This window comes from Oncorhynchus nerka, linkage group LG13 (assembly GCF_034236695.1).
Source record: "Oncorhynchus nerka isolate Pitt River linkage group LG13, Oner_Uvic_2.0, whole genome shotgun sequence".
Taxonomy (NCBI): Eukaryota; Metazoa; Chordata; class Actinopteri; order Salmoniformes; family Salmonidae; genus Oncorhynchus; species Oncorhynchus nerka.
Window position 1 is genome coordinate 37,528,717 of NC_088408.1, and position 22,022 is coordinate 37,550,738.

General features: G+C 41.9%; 1 protein-coding gene and 1 long non-coding RNA gene across 3 annotated transcripts; one reads left to right on the forward strand and one right to left on the reverse strand.

Moving 5' to 3' along the window:
* Positions 1-856: 856 nt before the first annotated feature.
* LOC115139491 (probable ribonuclease ZC3H12D) lies at positions 857-21,923 on the forward strand. Of its 2 annotated transcripts, none has more exons than XM_029676952.2 (6): positions 857-958; positions 16,579-17,110; positions 18,697-18,836; positions 19,386-19,623; positions 19,925-20,031; positions 20,577-21,923. In XM_029676952.2, exons 2-6 carry the CDS (start codon positions 16,788-16,790, stop codon positions 21,605-21,607), a joined length of 1,839 nt encoding a protein of 612 aa, XP_029532812.1. In that variant the 5' UTR covers positions 857-958; positions 16,579-16,787; the 3' UTR covers positions 21,608-21,923. The 2 variants fall into 2 exon arrangements, with proteins under 2 accessions (XP_029532812.1, XP_029532813.1); XM_029676953.2 differs by having other exon boundaries at positions 19,389-19,623.
* Positions 8,308-18,627, reverse strand: LOC135574688 (uncharacterized). The gene is made up of 2 exons (XR_010465565.1): positions 18,402-18,627; positions 8,308-9,846 (listed from the first exon to the last, which is right to left on the reverse strand). It is a non-coding gene; the product is annotated as an uncharacterized LOC135574688 (long non-coding RNA).
* Positions 21,924-22,022: the final 99 nt, after the last annotated feature.

Genomic DNA, 22,022 nt, shown 5'->3' on the forward strand with positions numbered 1-22,022 from the left:
GACTAAATAAAACAATACTAAACCCTCCCCCTGAATGAATTGAAAAAGTATGACTTTTCTCCATTATACGACATATTACACTCATTACCGGGATGGTTGTTCCAGTTTAGATGATTGAGGTACTCTCAGTATTCAATCTTCCCTACCCCAGCAATCATTCTGATTGCAGGTTGCAAGTGAAAAAATGCCACTTAACCCACCTCTGTCCGGATTCGAACTGGAATTACACATCACTTTGCAAGCCAGCATAATGTGACTTGCAGGCCTGATTTGGCCTGTAAACCAGGACTTTCCTAACACAATTGAAGCAAGGCCTTACTATACAGTATATGTAGTTACTGTCATAACGAATGTTATTTTAAATGCTAATAAGGCTGGTGGAACCGTTCATAGACGGTTCTAGGAAGAACCCTCCAAAAGTGAAATGGTTCTTCTTGCAAGAACCTTTAGATAATTAAATGTTTTTTGGGTAGAACCCTACATAGAGGGTCATAGGTAGAACCCTTTGCAAAAGGTTCTACCTAGCACCAAAAAGGGTTCCCCTATGGAGACAAACCTGAAGAACCCTATATGGTTCTATTTAGCATGTTGTGAAGCGGAATGTAAAAAATGGCTCAACTTACCCCACTCTCCCCTATTAAGTCTCAAGGAGACCCACTGTGTTGTAGCCACACCAGGAAGAACAGAGAAAGGGGGAAAACCCTCTGGGCTCACATACAACAAACTTTCTAGCCAAAACTCTGCATGGGGCTACAATGAGGAAGTGAAATGACTGCATTTGTCTTTTGCTTCCTTGCTGGCAATGGTCTGAGTAAAGTCTCAGGAGACTTCCTCATATGAATAAAAACAGTACACACAGGTTCTGTCTCTCAACGTGACCGAGTTGGCTCTCTCATTCACACAGCAACAGGCTCGCTACCAGACAAGCAGGCTGATGCTTCTTCTAACCACCACAAAAGTAAGTAGAGAGAGAGAGCAAAATTAGCATCTAATATCCAAATCTTGAGCTGCAAGGGTTTACAGTAGGGAAATGTTTGTAACTTCTTAGAGCCAATATAATTTTTTTGTTAGTTTTTGTTTCTGTGATAGTTCATTTGGATTATGTGTCTTCCTGATACAGTATATGTGTGTGCTTAAAAGAGACTACCCACTGGGCACACAGTCATCAGCCAGTTCTGTTTTCATATCATTTCAAACAGCATTGTAAACATTGAAATTAGGGTAAAACTTCAACTTCAATACATTGACTTAACCTGACGAACAGGTTGTTGCATCAATCTAATTCCAGCATAATCATCAGAACTATGTACTGTGTATGTAGAAATTGCGTTGAAAACTCCACGTAGAAATGATGTTGAATATTTAGGCATTGGTTATTTGACCTTGTTTCAATGTTGATAGTAAAATGGTATGTTTGAATCAAAGTCATTGTTTCAACGTCATGCCATCAACCTAAATAAAGAGATAAATTGAAACAAGATGCAAATGCACAGTCCAAAGATTCCTGCCTGAATAGGAAAACCTCTCTGATCCTTATGGTTGAATCTGTGTTTGGAATTCACTGCTCGACTGAGGGACCTCATAGATAATAGTATGTGTGGGGTACAGAGATGAGGTAGTCATTCAAAAATCATGTTAAGCTAAATTATTGCACACAGAATGAGTCCATGCAATTAATTTTATTCCTGACCGTATGTAGGCTTGCCATAACAAAGGGGTTGAATACTTATTGACTCAAGACATTTCAGCTTTTAATGTTTTATTAATTTGTCAAATGTTTGAAAAACATAATTCCACTTTGGCCTTATGGGGTATTGTGTGTAAACCAGTGACACAAAATCTCAAATTAATCCATTTTTAATTGAGGCTGTAACACAAAAAAAAATTTAAGTCAAGGGGTGTGAATACTTTCTGAAGGCACTGTAAGGCACAGGAATAAATCCTAAATAATAAAGGTCAATATCTCATTATTTTCAGAAATAAAAGGAAATAAATAATCTCAAACTGCAGTGGTCAAATGATTTGCACACAGAAGCACACAGAAGCACACAGAAGCAAGCACCAACGAGCATCACATGTGCATTGAGCGTGGCAAATGCGCTCTACAAATTAAACATGACTTTTATTACCAAGACAGAAAAATATACACGTAAAAGCTTAATTACATAAAGGAATATTCGTGGGAATATAGCCATAATATAAACAACAGAAAGGAGAAGGGAAAATATTTGAAAAGTCTACAGTTTAAAAAATACATTGAGAAGAAGCTGCTCCCTTGTGTGGATGCTACTTCTCAAAAATGTTGATATTTCTTATAATATCTATATGCATTTTTTTTTTGATTGGAGAAAGAAAATGGTGCAATAAACTAGTGAACTATTTACCACAAAATACAGTTGAAGTCGTAAGTTTACATACACCATAGCCAAATATATTTAAACTCAGTTTTTCACAATTCCTGACATTTAATCCTAGTAAAAAATCCAAATCAAATCAAATTTTATTTGTCACATACACATGGTTAGCAGATGTTAATGCGAGTGTAGCGAAATGCTTGTGCTTCTAGTTCCGACAATGCAGTAATAACCAACAAGTAATCTAGCTAACAATTCCAAAACTACTACCTTATAGACACAAGTGTAAGGGAATAAGAATATGTACATAAAGATATATGAGTGAGTGATGGTACAGAGCGGCATAGGCAAGATACAGTAGATGGTATTAAGTGCAGTATATACATATACATATATACATATACAGTGCCTTGCGAAAGTAGTCGGCCCCCTTGAACTTTGCGACCTTTTGCCACATTTCAGGCTTCAAACATAAAGATATAAAACTGTATTTTTTTGTGAAGAATCAACAACAAGTGGGACACAATCATGAAGTGGAACGACATTTATTGGATATTTCAAACTTTTTTAACAAATCAAAAACTGAAAAATTGGGCGTGCAAAATTATTCAGCCCCCTTAAGTTAATACTTTGTAGCGCCACCTTTTGCTGCGATTACAGCTGTAAGTCGCTTGGGGTATGTCTCTATCAGTTTTGCACATCGAGAGACTGAAATTTTTTCCCATTCCTCCTTGCAAAACAGCTCGAGCTCAGTGAGGTTGGATGGAGAGCATTTGTGAACAGCAGTTTTCAGTTCTTTCCACAGATTCTCGATTGGATTCAGGTCTGGACTTTGACTTGGCCATTCTAACACCTGGATATGTTTATTTTTTAACCATTCCATTGTAGATTTAGCTTTATGTTTTGGATCATTGTCTTGTTGGAAGACAAATCTCCGTCCCAGTCTCAGGTCTTTTGGAGACTCCATCAGGTTTTCTTCCAGAATGGTCCTGTATTTGGCTCCATCCATCTTCCCATCAATTTTAACCATCTTCCCTGTCCCTGCTGAAGAAAAGCAGGCCCAAACCATGATGCTGCCACCACCATGTTTGACAGTGGGGATGGTGTGTTCAGGGTGATGAGCTGTGTTGCTTTTACGCCAAACATAACGTTTTGTATTGTTGCCAAAAAGTTCAATTTTGGTTTCATCTGACCAGAGCACCTTCTTCCACATGTTTGGTGTGTCTCCCAGGTGGCTTGTGGCAAACTTTAAACGACACTTTTTATGGATATCTTTAAGAAATTGCTTTCTTCTTGCCACTCTTCCATATAGGCCAGATTTGTGCAATATACGACTGATTGTTGTCCTATGGACAGAGTCTCCCACCTCAGCTGTAGATCTCTGCAGTTCATCCAGAGTTATCATGGGCCTCTTGGCTGCATCTCTGATCAGTCTTCTCCTTATATGAGCTGAAAGTTTAGAGGGACGGCCAGGTCTTGGTAGATTTGCAGTGGTCTGATACTCCTTCCATTTCAATATTATCGCTTGCACAGTGCTCCTTGGGATGTTTAAAGCTTGGGAAATCTTTTTGTATCCAAATCCGGCTTTAAACTTCTTCACAACAGTATCTCGGACCTGCCTGGTGTGTTCCTTGTTCTTCATGATGCTCTCTGCGCTTTTAACGGACCTCTGAGACTATCACAGTGCAGGTGCATTTATACGGAGACTTGATTACACACAGGTGGATTGTATTTATCATCATTAGTCATTTAGGTCAACATTGGATCATTCAGAGATCCTCACTGAACTTCTGGAGAGACTTTGCTGCACTGAGAGTAAAGGGGCTGAATAATTTTGCACGCCCAATTTTTCAGTTTTTGATTTGTTAAAAAAGTTTGAAATATCCAATAAATGTCGTTCCACTTCATGATTGTGTCCCACTTGATGTTGATTCTTCACAAAAAAAATACAGTTTTATATCTTTATGTTTGAAGCCTGAAATGTGGGAAAAGGTCGCAAAGTTCAAGGGGGCCGAATACTTTCGCAAGGCACTGTACATATGAGTATGTAAACAAAGTGGCATAGTTAAAGTGGCTAGTGATACATGTATTACATAAAGATGCAGTAGATGATATAGAGTACAGTATATACATATACATATGAGATGAATAATGTAGGGTATGTAAACATTATATTAGGTAGCATTGTTTAAAGTGGCTAGTGATATATTTTACATCATTTCCCATCAATTCCCATCAATTCCCATTATTAAAGTGGCTGGAGTTGAGTCAGTGTGTTGGCAGCAGCCACTCAATGTTAGTGGTGGCTGTTTAACAGTCTGATGGCCTTGAGATAGAAATGTCCTGTTTTAGGTCAGTTAGGATAACCAATTTATTTTAAGAATGTGAAATGTCAGAATAATAGTAGAGAGAATGATTTATTTCAGCTTCTATTTCTTTCATCACATTCCAAGTGGGTCAGAAGTTTACATATACTCAATTAGTATTTGGCAGCATTGCCTTTAAATTGTTTAACTTGGGTCAAACGTTTCGGGGTAGCCTTCCACAAGCTTCCCACAATAAGTTGGGTGAATTTTGGCCCATTCCCCCTGACAGAGCTGATGTAACCGAGTCAGGTTTGTAGCCTCCTGCTCGCACACAATTTTTCAGTTCTGCCCACAAATTTTCTATAGGATTGAGGTCAGGGCTTTGTGATGGCCACTCCAATATCTTGACTTTGTTGTCCTTAAGCCATTTTGCCACAACTTTGGAAGTATGCTTGTCCATTTGGAAGACCCATTTGCGACCAAGCTTTAACTTCCTGACTGATGTCTTGAGATGTTGCTTCAAATTTCCTTTCTCATGATGCAATCTATTTTGTGAAGAGCACCAGACCCTCCTGCAGAAAAGCACCCCCACAGCATGATTCTGCCAACCCCGTGCTTCACAGTTGCGATGGTGTTCTTTGGCTTGCAAAGCCTCCCCCTTTTTCTTCCAAACATAACGATGGTCATTATGGCCAAACAGTTCTATTTTTGTTTCATCAGAACAGAGGACATTTCTCCAATACGTACGATCTTTGTCCCCACGTGCAGTTGCAAACCGTAGTCTGGCTTTTTTTTAAAATAAAGATTATGGCGGTTTTGGAGCAGTGGCTTCTTCCCTGCTGAGCGGCCTTTCAGGTTATGTCGATATAGGACTCGTTTTACTGTGGATATAGATACCTTTGTACTTGTTTCCTCCAGCATCTTCACAAGGTCCTTTGCTGTTGTTCTGGGATGGATCTGCACTTTTCACACCAAAGTACGTTCATCTCAAGGAGACAGAACACGTCTCCTTCCTGAGCAGTATGATGGCTGCATGGTCCCATGGTGTTTATACTTGCGTACTATTGATTGTACAGATGAACGTGGTACCTTCAGGCATTTGGAAATTGCTCCCAAGAATGACTCAGACTTGTGGAGGTCTACAATTTTTCTTGGCTGATTTATTTTTATTTTCCCGTGATGTCAAGCGAAGAGGCACTGAGTTTGAAGGTAGGCCTTGAAATAAATCCACAGGTACACCTCCAATTGACTCAAATTATGTAAATTAGCCTATCAGAAGCTTCTAAAGCTATGATGTCATTTTCTGGAATTTTCCAAGCTGTTTAAAGGCACAGTCATCTTAGTGTATGTAAACTTCTGACCCACTGGAATTGTGATACAGTGAATTATAAGTTAAATAATCTGTCTGTAAACAATTGTTGGAAAAATTACGTGTGTCATGCACAAAGTAGATGTCCTAACTGACTTGCCAAAACTATAGTTTGTTAACAAGAAATTTGTGGAGGGGTTGAAAAACGAGTTTTAATGACTCCAACCTTAGTGTATGTAAACGTCCTACCTCAACTGTACATACAAAATAATACATATAGGAGCAAATCAGCCTGAATATCAGGACACACAACTGAAACACATTTCAACAACTAATTAATAATCACATTGCATGTGAAACTGTTCTTTAGAGATTGCAACTCCTCTGTCCCCACGAAAAGTGTGTTTATGGATCCATCTTACATTCATTCCACCTGGGTGGGCCTATTGACCCAGCGGTGGACACATACTACAGACTGGTGCATAAACACATACACAATATATACTAAAGTATGTGGACACCCCTTTAAATTTGTGGATTAGGCTGTTTCAGCTAAACTGTTGCTGATAGGTGTATAAAATCGAGCACACAGCATTGCAATCTCCATAGACAAACGTTTGCATTAGAAAGGCCATACTGAAGAGCTCAGTGACTTTCAATGTGGCACTGTCATGGGACCAACCTTTCCAACAAGTCAGTTTGTCAAATTTCTGCCCTGCTAGAGCTGCCCTGGTCAACTGTAAGTGCTGTTATTGTGAAGTGTAAACGTCTAGGAGCAACAACAGTTCAGCTGCAAAGTGGTAGGCCACACAAGCTCACAGAACAGGACCGCCAAACATTGAAGCGAGTAGCACGTATACATCATCTGTCTACGGTTGCAACCCTCATTACCGAGTTCCAAACTACCTTGAAAGCAACATCAGCCCAATAACTGTTCGTCAGGAGCTTAATGAAATGGGTTTCCATGGTCGAGCAGTCACACACAATGCCAAGCGTCGGCTGGAGTGGTGTAAAGATTGCCGCCATTGGACTCTTGAGCAGTGGAAACGTGTTCTCTGGAGTGATGAATCACGCTTCACCATCTGGCAGTCCAACGGACTAATCTGGGTTTGGCGGATACCAGGAGAACGCTACCTGCCCCAATGCATAGTGCCAACTGTAAAATTTGGAGGAATAATGGTCTGGGGCTGTTTTTCATGGTCTTTGTGGAAAGCCTTCCCAGAAGAGTGGAGGCTGTTATAGCAGCAAATGGGGGACCAACTCCATATTAATGCCTATGATTTTGCAATGAGATGTTTGAAGAGCAGGTGTCCACATACTTTTGGTCATGTAGTGTATATCCAAGCTAGAGGCTTCTATCCCTTATTTCAGGAATAACTTCCTCTATAGTCATCTGCAAGGACAAGGGAGGCACTGTTACTGTACAAGACTACACTGCCTATACCATTGAAGTACTCAGGCAACTGAATGACCCGCAAAACACCAGTCTCAACATCAACAGTGAAGGGGCGACACCGGGATGCTGGCCTTCTCGACAGAGTTCCTCTGTCCAGTGTCTGTGTCTTAATCTTTTCTTTTTATTGGCCAATCTGAGGCTTTTCTTTGCAACTCTGCCTAGAAGGCCAGGATCCCGGAGTCGCCTCTTCACTGTTGACATTGAGACTGGTATTTTGCGGGTACTTTTTAATGAAGCTGCGAGTTGAGGACTTGTGAGGCATCTGTTTCTCAAACTTGACACTCTAATGTACTTGTCCTCTTGCTCAGTTGTGCACTGGGGCCTCCCACTCCTCTTTCTATTCTAGTTAGATCCAGTTTTGCGCTGTTCTATGAAGGGAATCGTACATAGTGTTGTACGAGATCTTCAGTTTCTTGGCAATTTCTCGCATTGAATAGCCTTCATTTCTCAGAACAAGAATAGGCTGACATGTTTCAGAATAAAGTTCTTTGTTTCTGGCCATTTTGAGTCTGTAATCGAACCCACAAATGCTGATGCTCTAGATACTCAACTAGTCTAAATAAGGCCATTTTTATTGTTTCTTTAATCAGGACAACAGTTTTCAGCTGTGCTAACATAATTGCAAAAGGGTTTTCTAATGTTCAATTAGCCTTTTAAAATGATAAACTTGGATTAGCTAACACAACGTGACATTGGAACACAGGAGTGATGGTTGCTGATAATGGGCCTCTGTACACCTATGTAGAGATTCCATAAAAAATCAGCCGTTTCCAGCTACAATAGTCATTTACAACATTAACAATGGACAAATAATGGACAAAAAAATGCCTTTCTTTCAAAAACAAGGACATTTCTAAGTGACCCCAAACTTTTGAACGGTAGTGGATATCAAGCAAATATTTTTATTTTCCACAAGTATTATCAGATCAACTGTTTTGTACAGATAATTGTCAGACTCAAATTACAAATGCTGGTGAACACTCAAATAAAAATGTTTCACAAATGTAGTGCACTGGGCCTTAACTAGTCCTGTATTAGCGTACAAACGCTGCACATCCCCCCCCAAACTACTTCCTGTGGCTATGTCCTTATGATATCACCTTAGCTCCTTACATTCATTCTATTGATGAAAACCGTTGTTTACCTCTTGTGTCGCACATATTTCATTCAACATTTAATTCTAGCTCACAATCAAGGACAGCTGTGTATTCCCTTAAACAGTGGTGAAGTGTGGGCCTGTGACTATGTAGCCTTGTGACACTGTCCTACTGGACTCTGTGCAGGTTCCTAGTTAAGTGTAATGGAGTACTATGGAATGTTGGAATCTTGTTATCTTCCTGCAGATGGCAGTATTGAGTCATGACCTGAGGGCCCACTTATTTTCTTTCTCCAATCAAATCTAAACGTAAACTTTTCAAATATATTCCATTCTCCTTTCTCTTGTTTGTATTATGGTTATATTCCCGAATTTCACTAATATCTCTTTATGTAACGAAGCTTTTAAGTGTGTATTTTCCTGTCTTTATATTCATAATAATAATATTTTATTTGTAGGGCGCGTTTCCCACACTTAATGCATATTTTAAGCTTTTTGGTGCTTGCTTCTGTGCGCAAATAATTTGTCCACTGCAGTTCGAGATGATTTATTCCCTTATATTTATGAAAATAAGCTGATACTGGCCTTTATTGTTTATGATTTATTTCTGATATTTTAGCTTAATTCAATTCATTTATACTATGGTGTTTCTATACCAAGAAAACTCTACATTTTACAGTAGCCTATGTATCGCCTACCTAAAACATCCATTGATACATTTGAAGTCCTTAAAAATAGAAACGTCATATCCTAGTAAAATATAACCTAGATATACATCACATTTTGAAAGGATTCAGACCCCTTGACTTTTTCCACATATTGAGTTACAGCCTTATTCAAAAATGTATTAAATTGTTTCCCCCCCTTGTCAATCTACACACAATACCCCATAATGACAAAGCAAAAGCATGTTTTTAGAATTTTTTGCAAAACAGAAATATCACATTTACATAAGTATTCAGAACCTTTACTCACTACACACGCCACTCCTGTGTTGTCTTGGCTGTGTGCTTAGGGTTGTTGTCCTGTTGGAAGGTGAACCTTCACCCCAGTCTGAGATCCTGAGTGCTCTGGAGCAGGTTTTCTTCAAAGATCTCTCTATACTTTGCTCCACTTAATCTTTCCCTCGATTCTGACTCGTCTCACAGTCCCTGCCGCTCAAAAAACATCTACACAGCATGGTGCTGCCATCATCATGCTTCACCGTAGGGATGGTGCCAGGTTTCCTCCAGACGTGACACTTGGCATTCAGGCCAAAGTGTTCAATCTTGGTTTCATCCAACCAGAGACTCTTGTTCCTCATAGTCTGAGAGTCCTTTAGGTGCCTTTAAGCAAAAAAACGGTCTGATTAGGAGGAATAATATCCGACAATACCTTTTTAATTCTTTGCGCTATGCATTTTGCGAGAAACACTGAAGTGTAAGGGACCTCCAATTTTTTGAAACGGACTGGATTATTATATTTACCACCTGGTTCCTGTTTCAGGAATAATGAAATCAGACCATCTTGTTGAGTATCTGATAACCTACCATTTTTATAGGAATGTTTAAAACATATTAATATTGGTCCTCTGAGTACATCAACAAAGGTTTGGTATACCTCAACTGGTATGTCATCCAGCCCTGGAGTTTTCCCGGACTTAAAGGCTTTAATAGCATCAAGAAGTTCCTCCTCCGTAATGTGGCCTTCACATGAGTCTACAGCTGTTAATTTTACATTATTAATAGAAAGAAAATCCATAGAATGAACTTTGGTTAGTAGAGATGGAGGAGACTGAAATGAAAACATATGCTTAAAGTACTTTGCTTCCTCTTTCAAAATATTATTTAATGAATCATGGGTGACTCTGTCATTAGTTTCAGTAAATCATTTTTGGAAGCATTTCTATGTTGAAGATTAAAAAAAGAGTATGGGGCATTTTTCTCCATATTCCATCCAGTTCACTTTATTTTTTGTAATAAACTCAGCAAAAATAGAAACGTCCTCTCACTGTCAACTGTGTTTATTTTCAGCAAACTTAACGTGTCAATATTTCTATGAACATAAGATTCAACAACTGAGACATAAACTGAACAAGTTCCACAGACATGTGATTAACAGAAATGGAATAATGTGTCCCTGAACAAAGGGGGGGTCAAAATCAAAAGTAACAGTTAGTATCTGGTGCACCAGATTTGCCAGTTCTCGCTGTGAGATGTTACCCCACTCTTGCACCAAAGCACATGCAAGTTCCTGGGGATGGGGGAATGGCCCTAGCCCTCACCCTCCGATCCAACAGGTCCTAGACGTGCTCAATGAGATTGAGATCCGGGCTCTTCGCTGGCCATGGCAGAACACTCACTGACATTCCTGTCTTACAGGAAATCACGCACAGAACGAGCAGTATGGCTGGTGGCATTGTCATACTGGAGGGTCATGTCAGGATGAGCCTGCAGGAAGGGTACCACATGAGGGACGAGGATGTCTTCCTTGTAACGCACAGCATTGAGATTCCCTGCAATGACGACAAGCTCAGTCCAATGATGCTGTGACACACCGCCCCAGACCAAAACGGACCAACAACCTCCAAATCGATCACGCTCCACAGTGCAGGCTTCGGTGTAAAGATCGTTCCTTCGATGATAAATGTAAATCTGACCATCACCCCTGGTGATACAAAACAACGACTCGTCAGTGAAGAGCACTTTTTGCCAGTCCTGTCTGGTCCAGCCATGGTGCCCATAGGCGACGTTGTTGCTGGTAATGTCTGGTGAGGACCTGCCTTACAACAGGCCTACAAGCCCTCAGTCCAGCCTCTCTCAGCCTATTGCGGACAGTCTGAGTACTGATGGAGGGATTGTGCATTCCTTGTGTAACTCGGGCAGTTGTTGTTGCCATCCTATACCTGAGGACGATCAGCTGTCCGTCCTGTCTCCCTGTAGCACTGTCTTAGGCCTCTTACAGTATGGACATTGCAATTTATTGCCCTGGCCACATCTGCAGTCCTCATTCCTCCTTGCAGCATGCCTAAGGCACGTTCACGCAGATGAGCATGGACCCTGGGCATCTTTCTTTTGTTTTTTTTCAGAGTCAGTAGAAAGGCCTCTTTAGTGTCCTAAGTTTTCACAACTCTGATCTTAATTACCGTCTGTTAGCTGTTAGTGTCTTAATGACTGTTCCACAAGTGCATGTTTATTAATTGTTTATGACTCATTGAACAAGCATGGGAAACAGTGTGTAAACCCTTTACAGTGAAGATCTGTGAAGTTATTTGGATTTTTACAAATTATCTTTGAAAAACAGGGTCCTAAAAAAGGACATTTCTTTTTTTGCTGAGTTCATTTTACATTTGATCTTTCTTGAATAAGTTCCTACATTTCTTTTTGTTTTTCTTCTAACTTATTCTGTGTCTCTATGGTACAGTTGTATTTCTATCTATCTGTACTGTTAGTCCTTCTATTTCTTTTGTTGAAATGGACTCTTTTGAACTAAACTGCTTTTGTTTTAGAGATGAGCATAGAATTGCATGGCCTCTAAAGGCACATTTAAAAGTGTCCCATACATTAACCTCTTCCCTCTACTCGGGACGCTTGCGTCCCAACTAGAGCTCTGGAAATGCAAATGTGCTACGCTAAATGCTAATAGTATTAGTTAAAACTCAAACGTTCATTAAAATACACATGCAGGGTATCGAATTAAAGCTACACTCGTTGTGAATCCAGGCAACAAGTCAGATTTTTAAAATGCTTTTCGGCGAAAGCATGAGAAGCTATTATCTGATAGCATGCAACACCCCAAAAGACCCACAGGGGACGTAAACAAAATAATTAGCATTTCGGCGTTACACAAACCGCACAATAAAATAGAAAACATTCATTACCTTTCACCATCTTCTTTGTTGGCACTCCTAGATGTCCCATAAACACTATTTGGGTCTTTATTTCGATTAAATCGGTCCATATAAAGCCTAGATATCGTTATATGTAGACTGTGTGATAAACGAAAAAAACATCGTTTCAAAACGTAACGTCATTTTTTTAAATTCAAAAAGTCGACGATAAACTTTCACAAAACACTTCGAAATACGTTTGTAATGCAACTTTAGGTATTAGTAAACGTTAATAAGCGATAAAATTCATCAGGAGGCGATGTAAAGATCATTAGCTGTCCGTCTGGAAAAATGTCCGGCTAGAAACTCAACGAAAATATCCGGTCCCAGACCGGAGGAGATACGGTGTCCTGTATGTGTTTGACCAAGAAAAAACTCGAAGGGAAATGACAAGACTCTAGACACCGTGTGGAAGCTGTAGGTACTGCAACCTCAGTCAATTAATTGTGGTTCACGTTTATCAATGGGTTCAAGTAGCGCATGGATATATTTTCCCATTTTCAGTGATCAGTTTTTCCTGTGCTTTTCGATGTAAATGCCGTTCTGGTAAAGCCACAGCAGTGATTTAACCAGTTTTTTAAACGTCTGAGTGTTTTCTATCCACACAGACTAAGCAAATGCATATACTATATTCCTGGCATGAGTAGCAGGGCGCTGAAATGTTGCGCGATTTTTAACAGAATGTTCAAAAAAGTAGAGGGTAGAAGCAACAGGTTAAGGGGATCTGCTGTACCTATGTTACGTCGGAAATAGTCTGTTATAAATTCTTCTGTCCTAGGTAAAAACCAGTAGTACATCAATGTTCTTGAAGGAGCTCCAACTTATGCTGAGCACTTGTTGGCTGCTTTCCCTTCACTCTGCGGTCCGACTCATCCCAAACCATCTCCATTTGGTTGAGGTTGGGGGATTGTGGGGGCTAGGTCATCTGATGCAGCACTCCATCACTCTCCTTCTATGTCAAATATCCCTTAAACAGCCTGGAGGTGTGTTGGGTCATTGTCCTGTTGAAAAACAAATGATAGTCCCACTAAGCCCAAACCAGATGGGATGGTGTATCGCTGCAGAATGCTGTGGTAGCCATGCTGGTTAAGTGTGCCTTGAATTCTAAATAAATCACAGTCTCTGTCACCAGCAAAGCACCCCACACCACGACACCTCCTCCTCCATGCTTTACGGTGGGAAATACACATGCAGAGATCTTCCGTTCACCCACACTGGGTGTCTCACAAAGACACAGCAGTTGGAACCAAAAAATCTCACATTTGGACTCCAGACCAAAGGACAAATCTCCACCGGGTCTAATGTCCATTGCTCATGTCTCTTGGCTTAAGCAAGTCTCTTCTTCTTATTGGTGTCTTTAAGTAGTGGTTTCTTTGCAGCAATTCGACCATGAAGGCCTGATTCACAGTCTCCTCTGAACAATTGATGCTGATATGTATCTGTTACTTGAACTCTGAAGCATTTATTTGGGCTGCAATTTCTGAGGCTGGGAACTCTAATGATCCTCTGCACTAGAGGTAACTCTGGGTCTTCCTTTCCTGTGATGGTCCTCATGAGAGCCAGTTTCATCATAGCGTTTGATGGTTTGTGTGACTGCACTTGAAGAAACTTTCAAAGTTCTTGAAATTTTCCGTATTGACTGACCTTCATGTCTTAAAGTAATGATGGACTGTCGTTTCTCTTTGCTTATTTGAGCTGTTCTCGCTATAATCAAATCAAATGTTATTTATTTGTCACATGCGCCGAATACAAACTTACAGTGAAATGCTTACTTACAAGCCCTTAACCAACAATGCAGTTTTAAGAAAAAGAAGTGTTAAGTAAAAAATAGTTAAGTAAAACATTTAAAAAAAATAACAATAGCGAGGCTATATACAGGGGGTACAGGTACACAGTCAATGTGGGTGCGGGCACCGGTTAGTCGCAGTAATTGAGGTAATATGTACATGTAGGTAGAGTTAAAGTGACCATGCAATATGGGCTTGGTGTTTTACCAAATAGGGCTATCTTCTGTATACCCCCACACCGTGTCACAACACAACTGATTGGCTCAAACACATTAAGAAGGAAAGAAATTCCACAAATTAACTTTTAAGAAGGCACACCTGTTAATTGAAATGGACCGCAGAGTGAAGGAAAAGTAGCCAAGTGCTCAACATATGTGGGAACTCCTTCAAGAATTCCAGTTGAAGCTGGTTGAGAGAATGCCAAGAGTGTGCAAAGCTTTCATCAAGACAAAGGGTGGCTATTTGAAGAATCTCAAATCTAAAATATATTTTGATTTGTTTAACACTTTTTTGGTTACTACATGATTCCATATGTGTTATTTCATAGTTTTGATGTCTTCACTATTATTTTACAATGTAGAAAATTGTAAAAATAAAGAAAAATCCTTGATCCTTGTTCTAAAACTTTTGACCCCCATATACTACTCACCACTGCGACCTATATGCTCGCGTTGGCTGGCCCTAGCTCCATATTCGTCGTCAAATCCACTGGCTCCAGGTCATCTATAAGTCTTTGCTAGGTAAAGCCCCGCCTTATCTCAGCTCACTGGTCACCATAGCAACACCCACCCGTAGCACACGCTCCAGCAGGTATATTTCCCTGGCCATCCCCGAAGCCAAAACCTCATTTGGCCGCCTTTCCTTCCAGGAACGAATTGCAAAAATATCAGAAGCTGGAGTCTTATATCTATATCTATCTCCCTCTCTAACTTTAAGCATCAGCTGTCTGAGCAGGTTAGCGATCACTGTACCTGTACACATCCCATCTGTAAATAGCACACCCAACTACCTCATCCCGATAGTATTACTTACCCTCTTGCTCTTTTGCACCCCAGTATCTCTACTTGCACATCATCATCTACACATCTATCACTCTAGTATTAATGCAAAATTGTTATTATTTTTGCCTCTAAGGCCTATTTATTGCCTACCTCCCTACTCCTCTACATTTTCACACATTGTACATAGATTTTTCATTTTTTCCCCCAATTCTTCTTTTATTTTGTGTTATTTACTGCACTTTTGTTTATGTGTAACTCTGTGCTGTTGTTTTTGTCGCACTGCTTTGCTTTATCTTGGACAGGTCGCAGTTGTAAACGAGAGCTTGTTCTCAACTGGCCTACCTGGCTAAATAAAGTTGAAATAAAATTTTAAAAATAAAGTCGGCATGTGTCTAGTCTGGTGCAGAATGATTAATCTCTGGTTTGAGATGAAGTGGTGTGAGGGGATGTGGTTAGATGTAGATTGTTCAAGCTGTGAAGAGGTATAAGATCATAAACACTGTTCTCACATGCAAATGAACATGGGGGTGTAGGGTACCTTAATGTAAATTGATCTTCAACTTGTTCTGCATGTAGATGACTAACTGGCATGGTATGCTTCTTCGTTCGAGTTTATACTAAAACATGGCGATGTTCGTCTTAGCCTGACATTTACTTCCTCTTTATCCAAGTCTCTTATCAAACCGATGACACCACTGCCTTTCAAAGTCGAATGCAAATCAGGAAGAAAGGGTGCTATGAAGGAACAAATGATGGGGGTGAATGGCATTTCACATAAAGGCCTAACAATTGTATGTGTGCATACAAGTGTAACTTCACGTTCTAAAATAGAGATAAGGGGTTTCACTGAGGGCTTGTTCACTGTTCACTGTCTACGATCTGTGTAAAATGCACGTTATCTTAGTATTGTTGACAACTTCTTGCTATTCTTAGAGTTAAGCACATTCCGGAACCAGAATAGAAGGTAAAGGGTGGGCTGAACCTGTATGGAATGCATGTCACTTTCACCCTCCCAGTCATTAGTGCAGTCACTTTGTAAAATAATTATTGGGGTTTTCCAGATTATCTTTAGAAGATGTCTGACTGGGTTGGTGTTCAAGTTTTTGCAAAACAAATATCATAAAACATTTCTGTTTTGAGACCAACATCCTCAACGATTCCAGTGGTGTATATTTGTTATGACAACGGACACTGGTATCAGACACCAAATGAAAGCATTAGAGCAGGGCTTTATTTAAGTTGGCCTGAGACTACAGGGGCTTTCTCGACCTGTTATGACGTGCGTGCGTGATCATGAGGCTGTGGCAGCGCAAGCAGCCAATTCTATCGCTGCCAGTCTAACCACATTCAAAGCGTCTAAAAGTCCCTGTGACTCCACCATGATACTTCCTGTGTTTACAGAACCAGAGAATGCCTCTTCTGCACCTGTCAAATCTTCCAAAACTGACACTGTTGCTGTGGAAACCATGATGAAATGATAGAAAAGGGAGGCGAGGAGGATTCCCCGACAGACAGAGCCCTGCCAGGAGCCTGGAAGGAGGACACCTAGACTACTTAGAGACACTGACAGAACTGAGGGAGGAAGCCTAACTGAGCTGAGGACCAGCAGCATGGACCAGCAGCATGGAAAAGTGGAGCGCTTCCTCAAGCTGGGCTACTCCCACAGTGACATTGTGCGCGTGTTGGAGAGCCTGCGCCATGACGCCCAGACAAACGACATACTGGAGGAGCTGATCAAGACCTGCCAGACCCCCACTACCACCACCCCATCCATACCAGCCAGCCGCTCAGCCTACTCCAGCCCACAGCTGATCCCCCGAGGCTGCAGCTCTCCCCAGCCCAGCCAGCCCCTGCGGCCCAGCTCAGCTACAGACAGGGATCCCACTGGGGGATTCAGACCAGTGGTCATTGATGGGAGCAATGTGGCCATGAGGTGAGTTTACTGATCCTCCATTTAGGACTATAGGGATTGTAGCATTAGATGGATAAAGACAGAGTACTGGATGAAATGCTGGCACAAATGATGGTAATGTAAGTACTAATGAGAAAAAAACACAACAGCACATAGGGATTTATCTGGTCACGGACAGTACCTGTATTGTCACGGTACATTGCCCCCATAGAGAGCATGTGAAGTAGTACATCAATGTTCCTTTCATTTTTACTCTATGCGGCTACCTGACTTGTCCTATTCTGGGCAGATGTTACCCACTGAGGTATAAATAACGGTGTTACCATTGCGTGCCAGTAACTGAATGCTATATCCACTCCAGTTTCACTTCACAGACCAACTCATCTCACGCTTCCTCATTAATAGAGAGGGAAGTGAGAGTGGGCGATGCTTTGAAGTGAATTTCAGAAGAATCTGCGGTGGCTAGCAGGTGACCACAGGTGTATGAGAGGATGACCTTTGCCTTCAACATAAATAACTCGTATTCAGATGCAATGGCAATTGGCTATCGATCAATAGCATCAGATATGCTATAACAATAGTGAGAGAAAAAAATAGTTAAAAATACTCTGCGATAATCAACAGGTGATGGGAGGGAGGGGATGAAACTATAGCAGAAACTGAGAGGAACAAAACAACAATGTTCACTTCTCATAAATCGGAGATTTTCTTTCTGACACAGATCACTCGTCTTGAATTAGATCTGCTTTTTGTGGGGGACGGTCGCTGAACTTTTGAAGGTTTCTACTTCTAAGGCACAGTCACTCCTCTCATACTCACCCCGTTGGCAGATATCTCAGTGACTGTGCAGTTTGCTTACAAAGCCACCTTTGATTACTCAAGTCCTGAGTTTGCTTGTCCCGTAAGGACTCTGTCTGACTGGAGAGAAAAAAAAATTCTACCCAAAACACTGTCTCAACTTTCTAAGCAAAGGACATCTTTCTACTCATCATTGTGTATTTTCTATAACATCATTGTTGTTCTAGTGTTGTTGTTGGGTTCGGGTGCCCCAGAGTGTTTTAAAAATAGGCAATGAGGTCTTATGTTTGGTGCAAAGCTGCCTACCACTTCCTGATGGTTGATTGCTCTATTTACTGATGCCCGTAGGCAAATCATCCTCTCTCAGTGAGCTCCTGTCAGTCAGGCCCTTTCAGGTCTCCGCGCAGCAAGTCTTAGACCTGTCTAAAGTTCCGCTGGAGACATCACGCCACTACCATACAGGATGCTGCAGCTCACATATGTCATGCAAGGTTAAATAAGTGTAACATTATACCTTATCCAAGCTTTTCCAAGAACAGAAGAGTAGTGTTGTTGAAGAGGCATACAGAGATTCTGAGACTTCCTGTTATTCCAGTTTATAGTCATTTGGGGAGATAGTTTTCCCTTAAGGCTGGTTTCTGGGATTGAAGGACACACAACAGTGTCTTTGCTGTGGTTCTGCAAAAGAGTTCACATGAATTGGAGGAGTTGGGTCACACGGCTGACAGGATTTCTGAGAAGGGAAGAGAGACGTGACAGCTGTTTAGAAGTGAAAAAAGGAAGCTAATTTTCATACTCTGTCTTTGTAGCCATGGCAACAAGCAAGTGTTTTCATGCCGGGGGCTGCTGCTGGCAGTCAGGTGGTTTCTGGAGAGGGGTCTTCGTGACATCACTGTGTTCGTGCCCCTGTGGAGGAAGGAGCAGCCCAGTCCCGAGGCCCCCATGACAGGTAGGACACACACCTGTTATACTGTCTGACCAGGGCTAGATGGCACTGTGGTGCTAACGGTCACCAACACACAGAGCTCTACAGTCCCTTACAAAACAGATTCGTTTTGAAACTGCAGTACAAGTGCTGTGGTACTTTGCAGAATAACTGCAGTTGAACTGCAGTTATACTGTACTGAAGCTGCAGTTACACTGCAAAATGACTGCAGTACGCACGCAGTATTGCAGCATATTGCTGTTATACTGCACTCTGACTGCAATCTTTGTTTCGTAAGGGACATTAATGGTCCAGGTTTCAATCTTCTTTATGGTCTTTTATAACTGAGAATTGTTGTTCACACCATGTCTTTGGACCAAATGGCACCATTTTCCCTATGTAGTGCACTACCTTTGACCAGGGCCCATAGGGCTTTGGTCAAAAGGCTCAGGTCAAAAGTAGTGCACTATATAGGGGAAAATGTGCCATTTGGGACAAAGACCATGTCTTGTTAATGGCTGACATATGACCCATCAACTCCGTGAAACCCTAACCTCTTGTCACGTGGCCCAGCAGATCAGCACATCCTCCATGAGCTGGAGAAGAGGGCGATCCTGGTGTACACCCCGTCACGCTGCGTCAACGGGAAGAGAGTGGTGTGTTACGACGACCGCTACATCGTCAAGCTGGCCTACGAGTCCGACGGCATCGTTGTATCCAATGACAACTACAGAGACCTGCAGATAGAGAGGCCAGAGTGGAAGACGTTCATAGAGGAAAGGCTGTTGATGTACAGCTTCGCCAATGACAAGTAAGTCTCAACACTGAATCGCCCAGCAAAGGTCAAATCAAATCTCATTTGTCACAGGCGCCGAATAGAACAGGCGTAGACCTTGCTGTGAAATGCTTACTTACAAGCCCTTAACATCTATGAGGGTACCTGATGCAGGGCCTATAAGGAGGATATAAACCATTTTAAATTGGGGTTGGGGACAGGGGATACAGTACAAGAGAGATGGTTCCACCACCTACAGAATCACTCCAGCTTGTAAACATATGATAGATCTGTAACAAAGGCATGACTTTCGTCTTTCTATGACTTTATATTCGAGGTTCATGCCTCCAGATGATCCTCTGGGAAGGAATGGCCCAACGATTGACAACTTTCTGATGAAAAAGCAGTGGACCCCAGAAAACAAGCAGCAGCATTGCCCGTATGGTTGGTAGATATTTTTTACAATACAAACTTTTATTTTCAGTTTCCTTTCTCATTTATCTGGGGGGTTTCAACTAACTCCAATATGAGCCAGCTGAGCAGGATTTGATTTCCAGTTTGTGATTAGCAGTTGGGTCTTGTGATTTTATTTGGTTGCCTGTTGGCCATAAGAGAGCAGCTCCCCTCCAAGGCACAGTACCACTCACAAACAAAAGGCCTTTTTATCGACACCCAGGATAGTAGAGCTTCAGATTAAACGGCAGGCCTGGGATTATTATTATTATTACTCCTGTCAGGGGAGTACAAAGCTCCCTCATAGCACTCCACCGTGTACCTAGGGGATCAAAAACAGGCTGGTGACCAGACTTTATTTTTGTTTGCCTTGCCAAGTGTGTTTACAGTAGTACTGAAGAAGGGGGGGAAGAGGGCTTTACAGTGCACTCAGACGGACACACATCCTTGTTGACAGTCTCTTTAAAGAGATACATGGTACATCTGCAAGCCGTGTTTTGAAAGCCCATAAATATTCCTTATTTGTTTCTTTCCAGGAAAGAAGTGTACTTACGGAGTGAAGTGCAAGTTCTACCACCCAGAGCGCTCCAACCAATCACAGCTGTCTGTGGCAGATGAGCTGAGAGCCAAGAGCAAACCTACTGCTCAAACAGACAGGGAGCGGTCATTTCTCCCCTCAGGCCCCAGCCCTGCTCTGATCCAGGAAGTCAGCCAGGAGGCCCACCCTTACACATCCCCTTATGAGCTGGATCTAACTACTACTCATCTATACAGATATCTATCCACACCGCCTCCCCTTATAAAAGAAGAGCATTCCCATTCCCATTCCCACAGGGCTTCGCCTAGCGATCAGTTCACCAGCCAGAGAAAAACAGGCAGCCCAACTCTACACCACAGGTCCAGCCTCCGCCTCTGCCCCAGCCCAGACACTGACGAGGCCTTCAGCTCCCTGGAAGCCTCCCTGTCCAGACTCTATGTCCAGGACCAGACCAACAACACCAAGGGGCCAGTGGTGTCCTACACCTACAGCAGTGGGGTGGCCAACTGCAGCCAGCACAGTGGGGACTTCTACCCTTCCAGCAGCCACAGCCACGCCAGCAACCAACAGAGGCTCAGCCTGGGTGGACCCTCCTCAGCCTGGGATGCCCCGCAAAAACTGCCACAGTGTGGCTGTGACGACTCACAAAGCTTTGAGTGCAGCCCGTGCATGTACAGACACCAACATCTCCAGTCAAAGCTAGGAGGGTGCTCCTATGCTGTTCACAGTAACCATATCCATTTCACAGAGCAGCAGTACTTCCAGAGTCCTCCCCCACAAAGGCAGAGTCACAGCCTCCCAGAACACAGCCCGGGACAGGGCCTCTCTGGCGAGAGAGTGGGGATGACCAGGTCCAATGGAGGTAAAGCTCCAGAGAGTGAGCAGAGGAGGAGTGTGAAGAACCAGCTCAGCACCCTCTTCCCCCACAGCATGGTAGACTATGTGATGAGTGTGTACCCACACACCCTCAATATGTCAGAGCTGGTGCCTCTGATTCAGAGGTTCCGAATCAGCCACATTCCTTTCTAACATGCAAGACCTGTGATCATTTCTCTGTAAGCATTAAACACAGTAGTCTTCAGCAGACTAGAGAAAAGCCTGAAATGTAGCAATCTGAGCTGAATGTGTTATGTCAAGTGCAATGCACTACTGTCTCCTGAATGATGCTAGTTCATTTTGAATCTAGCATTGACTTAAATATATTCAAAGCAGCATGTGTTGTTTTATCATGTAGCCTCAAACTGAGGGAAGCTATAAGACAAAATGGATGTTGACCTGTATGGTATGCAGAATAATGCTGTCCTTGTCATTTTTCTTATCCATATTAAACATAAGTCATTGGCAATTGTCTGATTATCCATCTCATTTACACACTGCCAAGCTCCCTGCACTTTACCGTACCAACTATTTTAGGTCTCTACTGCCATCTATTGGAGTGAGGAGA

What these genes read in the sequence shown, in the direction of transcription:
- LOC115139491 (XM_029676952.2), top strand. Translation starts at nt 16,788, where the DNA reads ATGGACCAGCAGCATGGAAAAGTGGAGCGCTTCCTCAAGCTGGGCTAC. An exon ending in TCCCGAGGCCCCCATGACAG is followed by an intron (nt 18,837 to 19,385) that starts GTAGGACACACA and finishes CACGTGGCCCAG; the next exon opens with CAGATCAGCACATCCTCCAT. An exon ending in TACAGCTTCGCCAATGACAA is followed by an intron (nt 19,624 to 19,924) that starts GTAAGTCTCAAC and finishes TTTATATTCGAG; the next exon opens with GTTCATGCCTCCAGATGATC.